This window comes from Tauraco erythrolophus, chromosome 1 (genome assembly GCF_009769465.1).
Source record: "Tauraco erythrolophus isolate bTauEry1 chromosome 1, bTauEry1.pri, whole genome shotgun sequence".
Lineage (NCBI taxonomy): Eukaryota > Metazoa > Chordata > Aves > Musophagiformes > Musophagidae > Tauraco > Tauraco erythrolophus.
Window position 1 is genome coordinate 111,849,862 of NC_141465.1, and position 17,865 is coordinate 111,867,726.

Below are 17,865 nucleotides of genomic sequence, written 5' to 3' on the forward strand. Positions count from 1 at the left end.
TTTCAAGGAGGATGCCAGGGTGCCCTTGCAGAGCTAATTTCAGCCTTCACTGTTCTGCTACATGTACAATGGTCACTGAAGGCATAGGTTCCACTATGTACTGCATGCCCAGCTAAGGAAACAAGACCTTATTGGGTGGATTTCCAAACTGAGAAGGTAGCTACGTGAAGTACTTAAGTTTTTCTCATATTTGGCATGCCACCAGATACGCAGGGTCAAATATGGCATCATTCAAGCTGTCTGATGTGTAAGCTGTACCATGCCAGACTCAGGCCCAGAAAAGAGCATATAAATTTAAATTTAAAAACATACAGCAATTCTGAAGCAGTACCTCATTGACTTTAAACATGACTCTGAAAGCATGCCAAAGGATGAAGCTCTTGCAAAAATACGGAAAGAAATCTCTTTAATTAATTGCTACTTATCTGGCAAGAATGCTACCAAAGTATATACTTGATTTTCTTTCTGTCCTTCACGATGACAGTCCAGTGATAAGACTGGCCTGAGATGACTGTAGTATGACTTTCATTATCTGAATAGTGGTAACAACCAATATCCTTAAATGACACAAAAATGTGATTAGGGGCATGTGGAAGGTTCTCTGCTCTATTTGCAAGCATCAGCCAACATGTAACATAGCGTGACAGCCTCGGTGACCTTGGATTGAATCTGTCTTCCAATATTAAATCCTCTTAGCAATTTGAACCATCATATGTGCCATTGACTATCCTCCAACTATATCCATGCAGCAGTGAGGCCCAGGGACAGCGAGCATCCTGGATCTGAAGCCTCAGACAGCATTCCGCCCACACAACCAGCTATGGAAACCTTGAGATCACTCAGAAAGCTCATGTTGACATCGCCTGGCTCTGAAATATATTGGTGGTTTTATGGACCTGTATCTAGCTGCGAATGCCCATGCCAATGGCTATGTGAAAATGTGTCCTTTACTTTCCTGGTTGCTAAAATGGCATGAACTTTTCCCTCAGTCTCGTATCGATGCTGGAATCTGACCCACGCTGCATCCTGTCTCCTGCACTCCCTATGATTCCTTCTGTAACCCTACATTTATCTCTTCCTCTAACTCTTTTTCCAACTGTGTCTTTCATACTCTTTCCCTCAACTCTTGTATTTCAGTTCTACAATATGACCCTGTGAACTACACAGACGATGTCTCATCTGTAGCCACTGCTTCAATCACACAAACCTTTTAGGTGTTTCAGGAACATAACTGTTCTAAGGTTCACAATTAGCCACCCCAGAAGGACTACTGCTCTACCCTCTTCAGTGCTTGGCTTCTGCTACAGGTCTCAGCCTGAGATACGTACTGAGATAACTAAAGGGGGATATTATTTCTCAGTGATGAGTGGAAGAGGAAGCGAAGGCTCTTTATGCCATTGGAGTTGTCTTTGCTATATTTGATGCTCTCCATCTTCGATGCAGAAGCTTGATTTTTCCTATTTTTCTACCTTCACATCCTTTGAGTACATGAGTAGAGCTTGCTGATTTCACAGATGATATCTCCCAGGCTTAGCTGTCTTTCTCTCTACTAGGGGAAAGAACAAGCTGATCTGGCCCAGCTTGGGCTTCATTATCACTGGAAGAGCCAGATTATATGGACTGGCTTATATTTGGAAAGCCAGTGAAGTTCCAACAGAAGTTGATTAGTGAAGGAGGGAAGAGTGATGACTGAGACCATTCTTCCGCGTAACAGATTAATTGAAATAGAGAAGTCAGCTGCTGGAAAGTCTGAGAAAAAAGTAACAGAACCAAGGGGACAATGCACACAGAACTTAGTCCTTAGATATGGCTATGAATTGAATAAAATACTGAGACCAACTGTTAGTCTAAAAAATTGCCCCAGGATCCAGTCAATGACCTGTAGGAAAGAAACTCTGCTGAGCTGGCACTTGCTGAGAGCACTAGGAGATGGGCCTTCTCCTGAGAAGAATGACTGTCCTATGACTGATAGACATAGATCTGCCCATTCAAGAAGCCACTTAATGCAACCCCTGTAACAGATCTGTAGGGCTCCATACAATACAAGGATAGTATATTCAGGTTAAATATCAAGTAGTTAAAGTAAGATGGTGTGTAGAAGCTTTCATTTTCTTATGAACAGGTAACAGGACAGTCTTCAGCACAGTACTAATAAAGTGAGGTAGAATTTCATAAAGAAGCATCTTACGTAGTTCAGAAACAATTACTGAAAGAATAGATAATTATTCTCAATGTCCTACACATTATTTGTCACAACTGGATCGAAAGAACTAATCTACTAATATTTATTTATATCATTTAAATACTAAATAAAGAATACAGTAGAAATAAAGAATATGATACATTAGATACAGAGTTACGATACGATGAACTATGGGCTCCTTAGGGTTGTGATAGACTGCCTACATGCTTTACAGAATTTTGACTACCACCAACACTAGCAGAATAAAAATTATATTAATGATGAACGGCATAATCCTTGAGTGACACAGAGGTGGATAAGGCCAGATTACAACGGGAAATGCTGCATGTCTGCAACATTTACAGAGGAAGATTCTAGGGAGGATAGTTTTTGTATGGGAAAAAGAACAGTATTTTCACTGTATACTTGCATAAAGTTCTTCAAATAAAGTTGTCTTCTTTTCAGTTTATCTGGGCGTACAAATACTGAGTGGACAGTTAGAAAAGAGCAAGGCAGTTTGCCTTTCCTCTTTTCCATGAAATTACTTGTTCCTTATAGTAACCTCTGTCTGTGCGCTGTGAATCCGAAGTCCATGTGTATGCCAAACTATTCATGAGGACTTCAAATGTAAGAAATGTATGATGTTAATGTGTCTCATTATAGATGACAACAAAGGAGTCATTCCTCATGTGTTGCAGCTGGAATTTTAGTCCATGTAAAACCAGAATATTCTACATTACAGCTGTGGGATAAAACTGCTTGGTATTATTATAGCCTACATAAATCTTACTAGTTACCACAGCTCAGTCCTCATAAACCAATAAACCTTCTACTTCCTTTTCTTCCAAGTCTCTCCTTAGCATATTTCTTCTCTTGCCTAGAGAAAGTGAAGCCTAGACTAAAGCCAACTGGACAACTCTGTCACTACACACGTTGGTTGGTCAGTCTTTGCAAGAACAAACTTGTACTACTCTTGTCCTTCAATGTCTTCCTTACCACCTGCTTGGCTATTATTGCCAGCTCTGTTTCGAAATAGGTCTATATTGTAATGTCTTTGAGCTTCTAATGAAATGGAAGTAATAACTATACTAGTATCAACACATCACACCTTTCAGTTTTCTTCCAATGGCAAGAGAAAACCTACCTAATAAAAGGAGGAAGTTATAGGCAGAATACATGAATATGCATAGAGTCCTAAACCTATAATGAGTAAATTCTGTTCTTGAGTTCAGTATTCAGAGAGATTCTGAATTTAGACAAGCTCAGTAAAAGAAGATGCTTGCAGGGGAAAAGCATAATGAAAGTTTACCAACAGCTAAATTAACCATTAACCACTGTCAATGCCTGTAGCTCACTACGCTTTATCAACGTCTACAGCTGTGTGTAAGTACTGCAGAAAGCCATGTTTAAAGACTAGCCTGATCAGTATGCACAGGATGAATTATTACTCCAAGTGATAATCAACAGTTGTAAACAGGAAACTATTTTCTGGGCTTTTTCCTCACAGTGTTAATATATGTAAACACATTTTATCATTTGAACTGGCAACAATATTTCCCCGGCTTCCTCATTCCAGCTTCATTTTAAGGTCACCACTGCTTGAAAAAAATCAACAGTAACAAAATATCAAATTGTGTTTGTAAGTAAAGTAACGCAGAGAAGATTTACATTATAAATTGATAAAAATTAAATATGAATGCAATCAGCTGCGAAAAAAGGTCTGCAGGAAAAAGTCCTAATTTCATTATAAAGGAGAACAATTATTTACAGAAAAGAGGCAGGAAATTATTAAGGGTTATGAAGAAGAAATTACTTACATTTCATTTATGTGAATTCACTTTTATAAATAGGAAAATTCATTTTAATTAAATCTGCCATCAAACACCTTTAATTTGGATCAATATAACTTGACAATCTGGGTACAGTAGTTTAATAATTAAAAATTAGCCACATAATTGTGAACTTAATGTAATTATTGAAATGTTTGTTATATTTCAGAGACCTTGAAAAGGTGAAAAAACGACCTGAATTCCGAATAAAATATTCTCCAGACAAAGTAAAAAAAAAAAAAAAAAATCACATCTGGAAACAAAAGGTTTCCATTCTAACTTACTAACGACTTAGCAGTGGATAGTCGACATGAGATTCATGCCTACCAGGGAGTGCATTTTTTATGATGATCGCTGCCAGATCCAGTGATCAAAATGTCAAATCACACTTGGTTGACAGCCAAGGCAGCAGGAGGAGTGGGTGACATTGCCCTCTGCTTTCTCCGCTGCTGTAAATTTGTTATCCCAGCCGAGATTTCACAGGGCTACAGGAGGGGGAGGGTGCTGCACCCTTCACTGCTGCCCTAGAAAATAGCAAAAGTTTTTTGTACCTTGCTAGTGTCTGCAACTCATGGCGGGATACAAACCTGGTTTTCCACCATAGTTGTCAGAACACTGTAATTTACAATTGGGCTCTGTGTACATAACAAAAGAAAGAGATGGATATATCAAACAGGCATATGGAACCCAAAAGAAACGGATAGAAAAATTCATAAAAGCAACAGTAAAGATAATCAGAAAGGATAAGCAGGCAAAATGCGTGTATGAAAAGAAATATCTGGGTAAAAAATACATCAGTAAGTCTTTAATTTAATCCCATAGTAACTTCAGAGCTTGAATCTGAGCTAGACTGTGACAAACGAGGAAAAAGCAATTATATTCTAAAGAGATCATTTTAGCTTCTCTAAAAGGTATCTTAAGTATTCATCACTCATTATAAAATTAAACTGCCATAGCTTGGAATGACTTAGAGAATTCAAACTAGTGTTAGAGCACTTCGGAAGTTTGATTTTCTTTGAAGTACATTTGAGTTTAATTAGAACAGAATCTTCAAAGAGCTCACCATTTGACTACCTATTGTAAAAAAGGCCAGAGGCTGGCTCTGCACCACCAATTTACAATCTTTGTCTTGCAAATCCTTGGGACTTCCTGGTTACAATTCTATCAGCAGAGTAGAAATGTAGGAACAAAGCTGCTAAACATCCAACAGCTACCCCACAAAAAGGGTGGACTTAAATTCTTAGCCATTGGTCCAGAATAATTTCTGCCATTTTCCCTTGTCACTTCTTTCATTACAACCTAATTATTTCAAGATTATTTTGACTGAATGTCTACAAAAAACTGCTTACACTTTTGTCACAGCCACCCTCAAACAGCAGCATGCCATGACTCGTAAGTCCAATTAGTATTAATAAGACTTGAGTATGTCATTGAATTATTGTTAGTGTCTCATGGTTAGAGCCCTGTAAGAAATATGTTCTGAAAATGTTGACAAGAAGAAGGTGACATTCCAGCCTCTTGTCATGTTTTTACATTCTACGTTGAATTCACCAAAGAAAATTTCACTGAACAACCTCTGGGTAAGAGAAGATCAACATTCAGATATTCACAGTTTCACAAAGAGACAAAAACAATATATCAAAACATAGCAACTCAACATCATCTTAACACAAGGTGAAAGGGGGATAAATCAGAGTCACTGGTTCTTATCTATGTCTGAAATATTACATGAAAATGCAGAGGTTAGTGTTTAAGAGTAACACAGATGCCGCAAGGAAATTACGTTCTCAGTGCTGGTTTTTTTGCTGTTTCCCTGATCTTGTCAAGCAATTTTACAACACATTTAGTCTTAAAATTGTAAAGATATTCACTGTGCGTCACACAAAGACTGGATGGTAATAAATAGCTGCTGGCATTTTTATTTTTTTTAAAAGACCTGCACTATGTCAGTTTATTCTACATTTGCAATTTGGAGGGGATTCATGAAAGAATAAGAAACTGGATCTTTGTCAAAATATTCCTTCCTCTTAGCTTTTTTTGTGTTATTTCTAAATTATGTAAGATATTTCTGTCATCTTACATCTACCTAATGTTTCAGAGGAAAGTCTGGAAAAACTTTCCAAGCATCGAATGCTTCTGAATCTAAATCAAGGCATAAAGCTAAACAGATGGCATCACAATCAAGACAATTTTCAGTTTTACTGTTCAGAACATCCAGACCTGAAAATGGGGAACTGAACTAAGTATCCTATACTGTGCTTTGTAACACAAATGTAAGATTTTATAAAAATTCCCTTATATATCAGAAATATAGGTTCCTGGTTGTTGTTATTTTTCATTTTTACCTTGTCAGAACTAAAATACAGGGTACAGAACTATTCTCCCCTAATCAAAATAACAAGAATGTATATAAAATGTAGCCTCAAGTTAAAACATCAGACTCCCAGAAGTTTAGTTACATGAGACAATTTGCATCACACATACTTGCATGTTAAATTTGCCTAAAATATAAATAACGACAGCTTCCTCACTGACTGTGCAAGACCTTGCAATGTAGCTCCTTTTTCAAACGCTGCATACTTTTTCATATCTGGAAAACAGGTGCTACAGCACTTTGTTAGATTAAGAAACCTACTACTGTCAGAACTAAAATAAGAACCAGCAGTGCTATTCATTTTCATGTTTTAGCTGAAAACCAGTAACGTTCAGAAAGACTGTTTTTATCATATTTCTGCATATTCTAATCCATTTTGACTCACATGACCACTCTCCTAGCTGTGAATTCTATGCTGGCTGACACCCCTTCTGCCTCTCAATCACACTAACACGTGCCCATATTGCAAACAGAAACAAAATATTAATTCCTTTTCATGTCACCCCTTTGGCATATCTTGCATAACTCTATCCTCTCCCACAACCTTCTAATTGCCACAGTAGCGTTATCTTACAGCTTGAGAAACACCATCAAACTCCAACGCAGATTACAAGCAAAATATTCTGCATTGCATAGCAAGCAAGCTGATCAAAAAATAAATTCAAAACAAAGTACATATCTACTTAGAGTTTCTTTTCACTTACAAGAGGTTCTGCCATGATGATGCGAATCTTGCGTTCAGCCTGAGTAGTAAAGTTAACAAACAAGCTCTTCAGGACATATTCGCCTGGTTTACTGTCTGGGTCAACGTTGATAGGCAACATGGCTGGAGGTCCTTTTTCTCTCTGTGTACCAGAAACAGGTGGGACAGGTGGCTTGATGTATCCGTTACCAACTGGAGAAGCTGCAATGTACAAAAGACACATTTACTTTTGGGTAACTTAACATGTCTTAACTTTTCAAGAGCATCCGAATGGCCTGCTATTCTCTTAAAGCAAAAAAATACACAATACATAAATACAATTTCCATGGTATACTTGTAGGTAAAATTTACATAGTCTAGACCGGAAGAATAGATCTTATGCATTAAAACTGAGTAGTGTTTACTATGCAGTGCACACTCAATCTCTTTTTTTACATAGTAAGACTTGCTGACACCTAACTGAATAATATCCTCATTTCTTATCCTTTATCTTGTAGGCCAGATCTGTAACACAGTTGTCAAATAAAAAAACTATTATTCATTGATATTCAAACTGATCTATCCTTGCAAAAGTCAGAAGACTGATCTTTTGACTAAGGTGAGTTGTAAAGGCCTTGATTTTCCTCTCATTTATACTGAGGTCAACCAAGAATGACTCCTTCAAAACCAGAGAAATTTCATCAGTATAAATCTTATATGGCGAGTCAGACATGAAATGTCTTCCATGGGGAAAAAAATGTTCATTATGTGTTAGTTTTCCTGAAAGTACCAAACCCTACTGTCCCATGTGTAACTTGTGAGCTCACATCTGGAGTACTGCGTCCAGTTTTGGGCTTCCTCATAAAAGAACAACATTGCTATTCTGGAGCAAGGTCAAGGGAAGACCGTGAAGATGGTCAGGGACCTATGTGCTTGCTACATGAGTTAAGGCTGAGAGTGGTGGACTGGTTCAACCTTAAGAAGAGAAGGCTAAGAGGAGATCTTACTGCAGTCTTCAGCTACCTAATGGAGTATAGCAAAGATGGAGCCAAACTCTTCTTTGAGTGTGGTGACAGGACAAGGGGCAACAAACACTAGTCAGAATGCAAGAAATTCCAATTAGATATACGGAAAAAAATTCCACTGTGAGGGGGTGATCAAACACTGCTACAGGTTGCCCACAGAAATACTAGAAATTCCACTCTTGGAGGTACTCGAAACTTGACTGGACAAGGCCCTGAGAAACCTTCTCTAGTTGGTGAGCAGAGGCTGGACTAATCATCCTCTAGACATCCCTCCCAATCTAAATTATCCTGTGATTCTGTAAATTCCCCACAACCAGTATCAAGATATCATGTACTAGGCTTAGCCCTGTTTTTCTGGGAAATTGAAGAACAAACAAATTGAAGTATTATGAAACAAAACCTCATTAATTCAAATATTATCATTCTATGCATAAATTTCTAAACCAAAATCCTCAGGCTTAGCTCTTATTGGCAACTGGCTCTTACTGGTCTTCAGACAGGTACTGGTAGCACTCTCTGTTAGCTTTGCCAGAGACTTTAAAGGCAGCAAATTAAGTACCACTGGGAAGACCAGCCATTAGCCACTCTGACTGCAACGTAAGTGTCATAACACCCACAAGCACTGCTGGCGATTAGGACAGAGGTGCTTTAATGCCATACGGAGTGTGGAAAATATTGTGAACTAATTCCAGTATGGCATTTCCCCATATTATTGCATTCCAGAGTGTTACATTGTATGTTGCATCCAAGTTGCAAAGAAAGACAGAAGAATGAACTACAATGATGCTGCTGCACATCTAATGCCTTTAGCCTTTCCTTTTGAGGAACAGAATTGCAACAACTTATGAAAGTAATTGTCACTATTAATTACATTAGATTGTTTTAAGAATAAATGAGATTGTAGATCTTTCCTAAATACTTTAAAACTTCATTGCTGTAAAAAAAAAATCCCAAAGATTACATTATAGTTTGAGAGTATTCAAGATGTGGCAGAATCAGACCTCAAATTCATGTATTGAAAAAAACAAAAGACGCATCGGAGAAAAGAGAACGTATTTTCCTTTAGAAAAATCAATGTTTGAAGTCCACTGTATGACAATAATTCAAGATAGAAATGCTTTTGTTTGTGTAACTATTTTTCTGCAAGTGTAACACATCCATACTTTGAAAAAAACTCCTCTGATTGACAAGGCATGCCAACACTCTTCAGCACAGCAACATCACTTCTTCTGCTCTCACAGATGTTTCCTGCTAGATTGGTTTCTTGCAAAGTTTCACTTAATTTTTGAGATCAGAAATGTAATCAAGGACTTTTGTTGGCATTATCACTCTTTGCATAAAACAAAGTGTATAGAATGGTTCTACATTGATACTATACAAAACTGTTTCTAAAAATACACTCTTGTCCTGAATAATAATCTACTTCAAAGTAAGGAAAAAAGAGCCATCAGAGAAAAGTGTAAGTGCTACTGCTCTCCTGTCATCACCTAGGCTTTCCTAAAGTTTAAGCATGAAGACTGGGATCCAAAGGATCAAACAGAAATCTATATGGATTATCGAATGCACAAGGTAATGGAAATTTCTTCACAAATAGCTTTAGAAAAGAGTCAGAAAACATTTTTACAAACAATAATATATTTGCCAAATATGTGATTCTGATCCACGAAATCAGTTTGATCACCAGGTGTTCAGTTAGGAAAAATGTTTTTTATGAACAGTGAAACTAATGTTCATAGAACCATAGCATGGTTAGAGTTGGAAGGGACCTCAAAGATCATCTAGTTCCAACCCCCCTGCCATGGGCAGGGAAATCCTCCACTACATCACGTTGCCCAATGCCTCAGCCAACCTGCTCTTGAACACTTCCAGGGATAGGGCATCCACAACTTCTCTGGGCAACCTGTTCCAGTGCCTCACCACCCTCAGAAGGAAAAATTTCTTCCTTGTATCTAATCAAAATCTACGCTCTTTCAGTTTAAAGCCATTGCCCCTTGTCCTGTCATGACATGCCCTTGTAAAAAGCCCCTCTCCAGCTTTCCTGTAGGCCCCCTTTAGGTACTGGAAGACTGGTAGAAGGTCTGCCTGTAGCCACTTTTCTCTTCTCCAGGCTGAACAACCCCAACTCTCTCAGCCTGTCTTCATAGCAGAGACACTTCAGCCCTCGGATCATCTTTGTGGCCCTCCTCTGGACCCGCTCCAGCAGCTCCATGTCCTTCTTGTGTTGGGGACTCCAGAGCTGAAGGCAGTACTCCAGGTGGAGTCTCATGAGAGCAGAGTAGAGGGGCAGAATCACTTCCCTCAACCTGCTGGCCACGCTTCTTTGGATGCAGCCCAGGATATGGTTGGCTTTCTGGGCTGCCAGTGTACATTGCCTGCTCATGTTGAGCTTCCCATCCACCAGCACTCCCAAGTCCTTTTCCTCAAGGCTGCTCTCAATCCATTCTCCGCCAAGCCTGCACTTGTGCTTGGGATTGCCCCGATCCACGTACAGGACCTTGCACTTGACCTTGTTGAACTGCATGAGGTTCTCACAGGCCCACCTCTCCAGCCTGTCAAGGTCCCTCTGGATGGCATCCCTTCCCTCCAGTGTGTCAACCACACACATTTTCTTAAGGACTTGTGACTTTTGTGCAGAAAAAGCCCTACCCTCCCCCCGTTGATATCTCAAGCTCCCCCCAGCCGTTCCCAAGCTCCCTCCTGAGCTCTGCACCCGGGGCTGGGCAGGCTGCCCACCCGCCAGCCTTGGCCAGGTGAAAAACAGGTGGGCTGGGCCGCCCGCCTCTCTCTAGCCAGCACAACCATCCCAGGCTCCCTCTTGAAGGAATCTGTAGGAATCTAATCAAATGCAAACCTGCCTTCTGGTCCTCAGGCAATTTTGGTTTAAATCAGCTACTGAGTTCAAAATTTACTATGAAGGGACACGCAGGAGGGATGGAAGGAAGGCAGGCAGGATGTGAGATCAAGCACGCCTCACATCCTTACAAAATTAAGTTTAAGAAACCCTAGTCACACTACCTGGGAGCTGCCATCCTTCAATCATCGTGGCATTCAGCCAGGATTTTGAGAAAAATTTAAATCCACATTTAAACATTTAAATCCACTAGGAAGCCTTTTAACAACGATGCTGTAAGGTTTGTGACACAGATTGATCTAATTCTTTTTTTTTTCCAGACATCTAAATGAAAGATCAATGATTCACACACTGTGATAGCGAAATGCAATTATTTGTGAGATTTGTCACTGCACCAAAATTTTTTTTTCTAGCTCTTCTGTGAAATATAAGACTGTACAGCCATTACCCCAAAGGAAAGAAAAAGGCTGTCCTGGGGCTTAACATCTACCATTGCTACAGCAATTACAGCACTTACAGAAATGACTGACATATGACATTGATTTAGTTTAAATTTTTAAAAGATCATTTTTTAATGTTTAACTCGATATAAGCATCTTCAGTGTGGAAGTTCACATTGCTAACAGTGTGAGGGTTCTGAGTTGATCATTGAGTTGGGCATGAACTACTATATACAGGTTTGGCTTTCTAATGCATCTTTTCAGTTCCATCATCTCAAGCATTTGCATATGCTTGATATTCACATCACAAAAATCTGGCCCAGTGACTAGACTATCATTTACATCTATACTGATGATGTAAGAGCTTTAACAGAATATAGTTCTTTTTCCTAGACTGAGAGCCCTACAAAGCTCATAAAAAAAAAAAAAAGTTGCCTCTGAGACAACTGGAAACAAAGGACTTGAAATTTAAGCAATAGCTGCATTAAAGTAATCCACGATTGGTCCCTTTATGCCAACACATTATAATGTGGGCCTTAAAAACAGCAATAAAAAGGAAGTGTCCATTTTTGCCATCTGATTTCAAAATAACAATGTTCTACAAAGAGAAGTATCAGAATGGACCACTGAAACATTTAGTTTGAACTCCTAACATATTGCAGGGTATTGGTCACCACACAAGTACTGCACTAAACTAAACCCTTTACCTAGAGAGAAGTAGCTTATTCCCAAGAACAATGAATGGTGATGAACATGCAAGAGATCATGGTAACCCTGTTGTCCAAGGGCCCTGAAGTAGCCCGGCATCTATAAGTCATTTTAGAAAGTTATACACATATTTAAAGCTCCTTTCCTATGAAAATCTGTAAAAAAAGATTAACTATGCTTGATCAACTATAAGATGCCTGTACCATTTTGGGGTGAAAATCTGTCTGAAGGTTACTCCTCTCAAACAACCCATTTTCTTGTTTCCAAGCTAAGTTCCCTTTTTTTCTACTGTATCTGCAATAAGCTGTATTTTAAATTATACTCCTTTCCTACAGAATATTTCATTTAGTCCAAGCTATAAGATTTTTTCAATATTAGGTATTTTTAAAAAATTAAAAACAAGGAGTAGCAATGCAATATCGCACATAGTTGTCACCACAACCATATACTATTGCTACAAAAAGGATTGTTGAACTCAAATCACTGCTCAATTTTTTCCTGTATTGATAATTTCCCTGATTAGAGAAACAGCTGTAAAAAAGCACAATAGTTTTAACACACACACACACACACACACACACACACACACACACGGTCACTAAGCCAATAACGGGAATGAGTAAAAAATTAAATTATCATATGAGAGTCTATGCTGTGATTTACACTACAGGTGTTTTTCTTAAAGCTCGAAGATGAAGCAAAACAGCAGAATGATCACAATGCACACGCCAAGAGTCTGTGCTACACTGGATACAACTTAAGCCAAACGTAGTTACTGAATTTTCAGTATCTTTAAGCAGAAGAAACAGATTGCATTTTTTTAGTTAATTGTGTCAAACTTACACTTCAGCAACAACGTACAAACTAGTAACATGCACCAAAACACGTATTTGCAGTGTTTTCATACCTACCGAGCCCCTTTATAAAGCCGATCACACTGGATTTTCTCCAACACGCTACTGTAATATCCATGAGCCTATGAATACCTGAAATGTTCCACTCCTTCGGTTAGAAAAGTTAGAATCCTTTTCTAACTAAAACTGCAAAGGAAATCAGTTGTTTCATAATCCTGTTTCATACTTCACTATAAATTTTTCAGCACTGAAGCAGACATTTCCTTTAGTTTTTTGGTTCTGTTTTTCAATAGACAGTGCTGAAGACCTACAATGTGTGAGCTAGAGCAGGCCTCCGGAGCAGATCAGCCTTTCCATAACCAAAGGGGTAATTTTTAGCTTCAGCATATGATGATGACCACTCACGGAGTGGCTGCATGTCTATATTTATCCACAAGTACATACTATGCTGACAGATTAGCGAAACTACTTCAGGCACTCCAAGAACATGAGACAGGATAACGGACTTCGACATAAACAAACCATGCATATCAAACACATACATTATCATGCAATCCGAGCTGAAAGCAATTAGTACAGAAATTCAGAGCACAGAGACAGCACAGGATGAGTTCTGGTTTTTAACTGATGTCTTTTGGTCAACAGTACATGCAGCTTAAATTCCTCGTGATAAAACCAACCCAGTATCTCTTCTATTCCCATGCCAAGAGTCACTGAGAAACTGCATATCCTTAAGGATAATTATGCAACTACTGAAATAGCTCTTAAGAAAATTTGCTTACTTTTAAAACTGCAATTATAATATTAAAAAGAAAACGCATTATTAAATAAAGTATAAAGAATTTCTTTCACAAGGATACGGTACCTATGTCAAAGCTACCGAAGGGTGGCTTTTTCACCCTTTGAAGGAGAACATTCCCAATTAGTTTGAGCTTCATAGACAAAGAGAATAAAATTCAAGGGAAACTTTTGCTGAAAGAAACAAACTAAAAGTCTAGCAGATCCATTTTTATCTTGGTGAAGGAAACCGTAAGATTCCCAAACAAAGTGTTATTCCAGTGTATGTATTCCATGCAGTAGCAGCACTATTTTAATGTGAGCATTATTTTCATAATTCATATGCATGTTTCAACAAAAAATAACCATAAGGTATAAAGTTAACCAATAAAACATAATACTAATGACTTGCAATATATATGATAGGAAACAAATTTATTTAAAGTACAAGACTTCATGATGAGTAATTGATGTTACTAATGTCTGATCTTTTCATGTTTCTGATCCTTTGTTAGGAGGATTTACACTCAAAAATTAAAAGACCGGGAAGAATTCAGTGCACATCTGAGTCCAACATCGATATTATTTGCAAAGTAAAAGTGTAAGTTACAGTGGCACTGGTGTTGGCCTTACTCTTCACAGGGAATCAATTTCATGCAATACGAATATTGGCCTACATGTTTTGTTTACTATTTTTCATTTTTTTTTAGTTGATAAACCAGGGAGTAAATATATCCTTTTAAAGATACTCCTCCCCTCTTCGCAACTGCTTATCTAAATATAATTTAAACTAATTATTAAAATAAAAGTAAGAAAATCTGATTGCATGGCCTATAGCAATTTCTAAGGTCCATATAAAAGCTGCTGCATGTATCTGCCATAAGCAATAGCACTGTAGATATAGCTTTCCTTCTCTAGTGTTGGAAACCATTTACACTTCCAAGCTAGTGAGGCTGGCATGCATTCTCCTAGAGATGGAGAGATCCGAAACTACCATTTGCATATGTACATCCCAGGCAGACAGTATCAACTGTGGAGCTTTGATACTACGCTTAACTGAATGTACTGCTGCAAAGCTTCCTCTATTTTAATAACAACGTAAAATAAGCAGTAAACAAAACATGTAGGCAAATATTCATTTTGCATGAAATTGAACCCCTGTGAAGGCTCATTTGCAGGTGAAGGAATTCTTAGCAGTGAAAAATTCACTCACTGACAGCAGTATGTAGACTCAGACACCAGCACACACAGATGATAAGAACATATGAGAGAGTCTATGTTGCAAAAAGCTCAAACATATTTTCCCCCTCAGTAGAACAAAGTTGTCTCCAAAACTACACATAACAGAAATCTCAGTGAACTTGTATTTTAAAACTCCAGACTCTGAACCCTCTGTCCAAAACTGTCGTTCAAGCAACTACTGAGAGAAGACACTAGGTTGTTCTATGCAGGTGTCTTGACACAAGAACATAACATAAACTATCCCAACTCCTTCTGTCTTTCAAAAGTCTATTTAATACAAATACAGGATTCTTCAGGAAGAGTTACTTTGGTTGACCAGTTAGATAGATGGTCTGCAATGTAACAAAGATAAAACCCAAGAATTCCATGCAAAACAAAAGTCTGGGCATAGCATGCAAATCTCTATGTCAGAGGAAATACTATCTAGTGTAGAAGATGAAATGGAAGAGGTCACGAGGTCAGCGGGGAAAGTATAAAAGAAGTTCAAGATTCTGGAGCAAAATGGTTCATTCTGAAAACAGGTTTGAAGGAAATAACAGATTTGGGAGGATTTCCAAAAAGGTGGTGAGAGATGACCTAAGCTCTTCCAAATGGAAATTCTCAAACTACTTGATTATGCTGAAACTGTAAGGGAGAAAAGGCTAATTTATAAATCTCAGATTCCTTCGTTTATTTAAAGAGACAAGCCTCGGGAGAGTCATTTGTGTAAAATGGCATGGGGGAAGAAAAAGAAAGAAGATATCTTCAGTGATAAAGGCATTCCAGGACTTTGTCACAAATATAACTGAGATAATACCAATATTTTAAACTATTTCTGTCCAAAGACTTAGTGAAAAAATGCTCTTGCCAGGTTTAGATATATTTATTCCACTCTTTTCAGAATACTTGTTGAACTACGGAAGACAGTTCCAACCCCTGCAGACTTGGTTAGGCAATCCTTCTCCCAAATTTCTATTCATTTTACCACAACAAGGGAGTATATATTCTATATGAACAAAAGGAAAAACAAAGCCTGAGAACAGGACACTAATTAGTGCATTCACCAAGAAGTGGCAGAGAGGCCAATAAAGTGTAAGCTTTGGCCAACCCAACTACTCTAGCCAAGAAAAAGGAGGCTTGAACTTCATGTGCGTGTGTGCATGTGCATACGCATGCCATTCTTCCACTTGCTTTCAGTATCTTCAGAGCTGTTATAAAACAGCAGGCCTAAAACAGACTGTGTGGTACCCTCAGTGAGACTGCACGTTTCAGGACAGAAAGCTAACTCCTTACAGTAAACCTATTCTGCACTCCCCTAAATCCAGATGTGGACAATGATTTGCAGAACGGAGCTTCAGAACAAGTCCCAGATGTGGTCATTTCTTCACAATCAGATCCAGTCCTCTGCATACAAACAAAATGTAGCATCTACGAAAATAAGTACATGGTCACTCAGTAGGCCTGATGGATGCTAAAATACCGATTGTGGGGGATGCTCTTCTCTGCACGTCTACAAAGCGCTCAAATGCTCATTCCACTCAGAGATGTTTATGAAGCAGCCATCTTGAGAGATGAACCCCATTAGGAAATAACCAGTTTAATACAGATATCTTTGCCCAAGTCCAGGGAAATATTAGAACAGTCCTTACACACACTGACAGGTCATACTTGAGATGGCTGTATATGGTGAAGTGCCTGTTAGCTTTGAAGCTAAGGATCTTGTTCAGTCTGGTATCTTGGAAAGGTTAAAATTGTTGGTTTGACTTTATTAGCCACTAGGAACCTTCTGGCTCTCATATCCCAGCTGCTGGCAGGTAGGTGTGAAGCTTTGTAATCCTCAGATGTGCACTGCTATTCTGTGCAAGAGAGGGGTATCTGATATGAGACCCCACAGAAGAAAGCAGCGAGTGGAACCCATTTCTTCCTCTTGCAAGAGACCGTGTCTCCACATGCAGGGATTCAAGAATGACGACTGCCAAAACAAACACACAAACAGGAAATCCTGTCATATACATCCATCCACTTTCTGAAGTCCTTTTCACTGACTTGGCAAAGCTCCTAGTAACTGATCCTGTAAGATGTAGACTTTGTCTCTCTCTTTCTCCTGAGCTGCAGGTCAGGGTTGAGCAGCTTAACAACGTTCTCTAAGTTCTTATCTCAGATCCCTGCAAGACATCTGAGTGAGGCAGGAAAGCAATTCTCCTTCCTGCCTATTCTCTCTGCTCACCATTTATTTTTCTGCTCCTTTTCCTCTAGATCATTATTTTTTGTTTACATTTACCACCGTGCTGAAGGTATGTGGGAATCTAGGTATGTAGCATGAAGACTTTTAGCTGTGTTGCTTTTAGAATTTGCTTGGTTTATTATAAGACTGAAGACTGAAAACACTCAATGACATGGGAAATCTTGTGGACAATTCCGAAAATATTTTCAATTGCCATTTGAGGGTTCCATTTGGGGGTGACTTCTCATTAAAGGAAACATCTGTGTTGCTTCTGATGGGAGTCAAATCAAAAATAAATACTTCTCCGTTTCTGTGTTTTATATGGTACCGACATGCTGTCTCTTTGAAGGCTGACTTGAGATTAACAAGGCACTTTCAAAATCTTGGTATGTTTTCTAGATAGCTTCCAAAGTTTTGTTATCTTTGCCAGCTATTCCAAAAGTAAAAACTCCAAATAAGGGTTGAAAGATATATTCAGATCGTAATTTTCAGATCAGTAGATTTTTAAAAATCAAACTGATTTAAAAAAAAAAAAAAAAAAAGAGAAAATTTATTTCTGAAATTATGCCAGAATTTCTTTGGGCTCAAATAAACTTTAAAAAGCATTTTATTTTAAATACAGATGTTCATACTCTTCTTTTATATTTTTTTTACATACTTGGGAAAAAACTATCCTCCACTTTGGTTTCGTTGGATCA

The 17,865-nt window shown here is 38.4% G+C and overlaps 1 protein-coding gene across 7 annotated transcripts in view; it reads right to left on the reverse strand.

Annotated features, from left to right (window-relative positions):
• FRY (FRY microtubule binding protein) overlaps positions 1-17,865 on the reverse strand; it is a 204,619-nt gene that overhangs the window by 138,122 nt on the left and 48,632 nt on the right. For all 7 annotated transcript variants that reach the window (XM_086621030.1, XM_086621024.1, XM_086621016.1 and 4 more), the window contains one exon: positions 7,090-7,289. In XM_086621030.1, the coding sequence (XP_086477156.1) occupies positions 7,090-7,289 (200 nt within the window). The remainder of the gene's footprint in view (positions 1-7,089; positions 7,290-17,865) is intronic.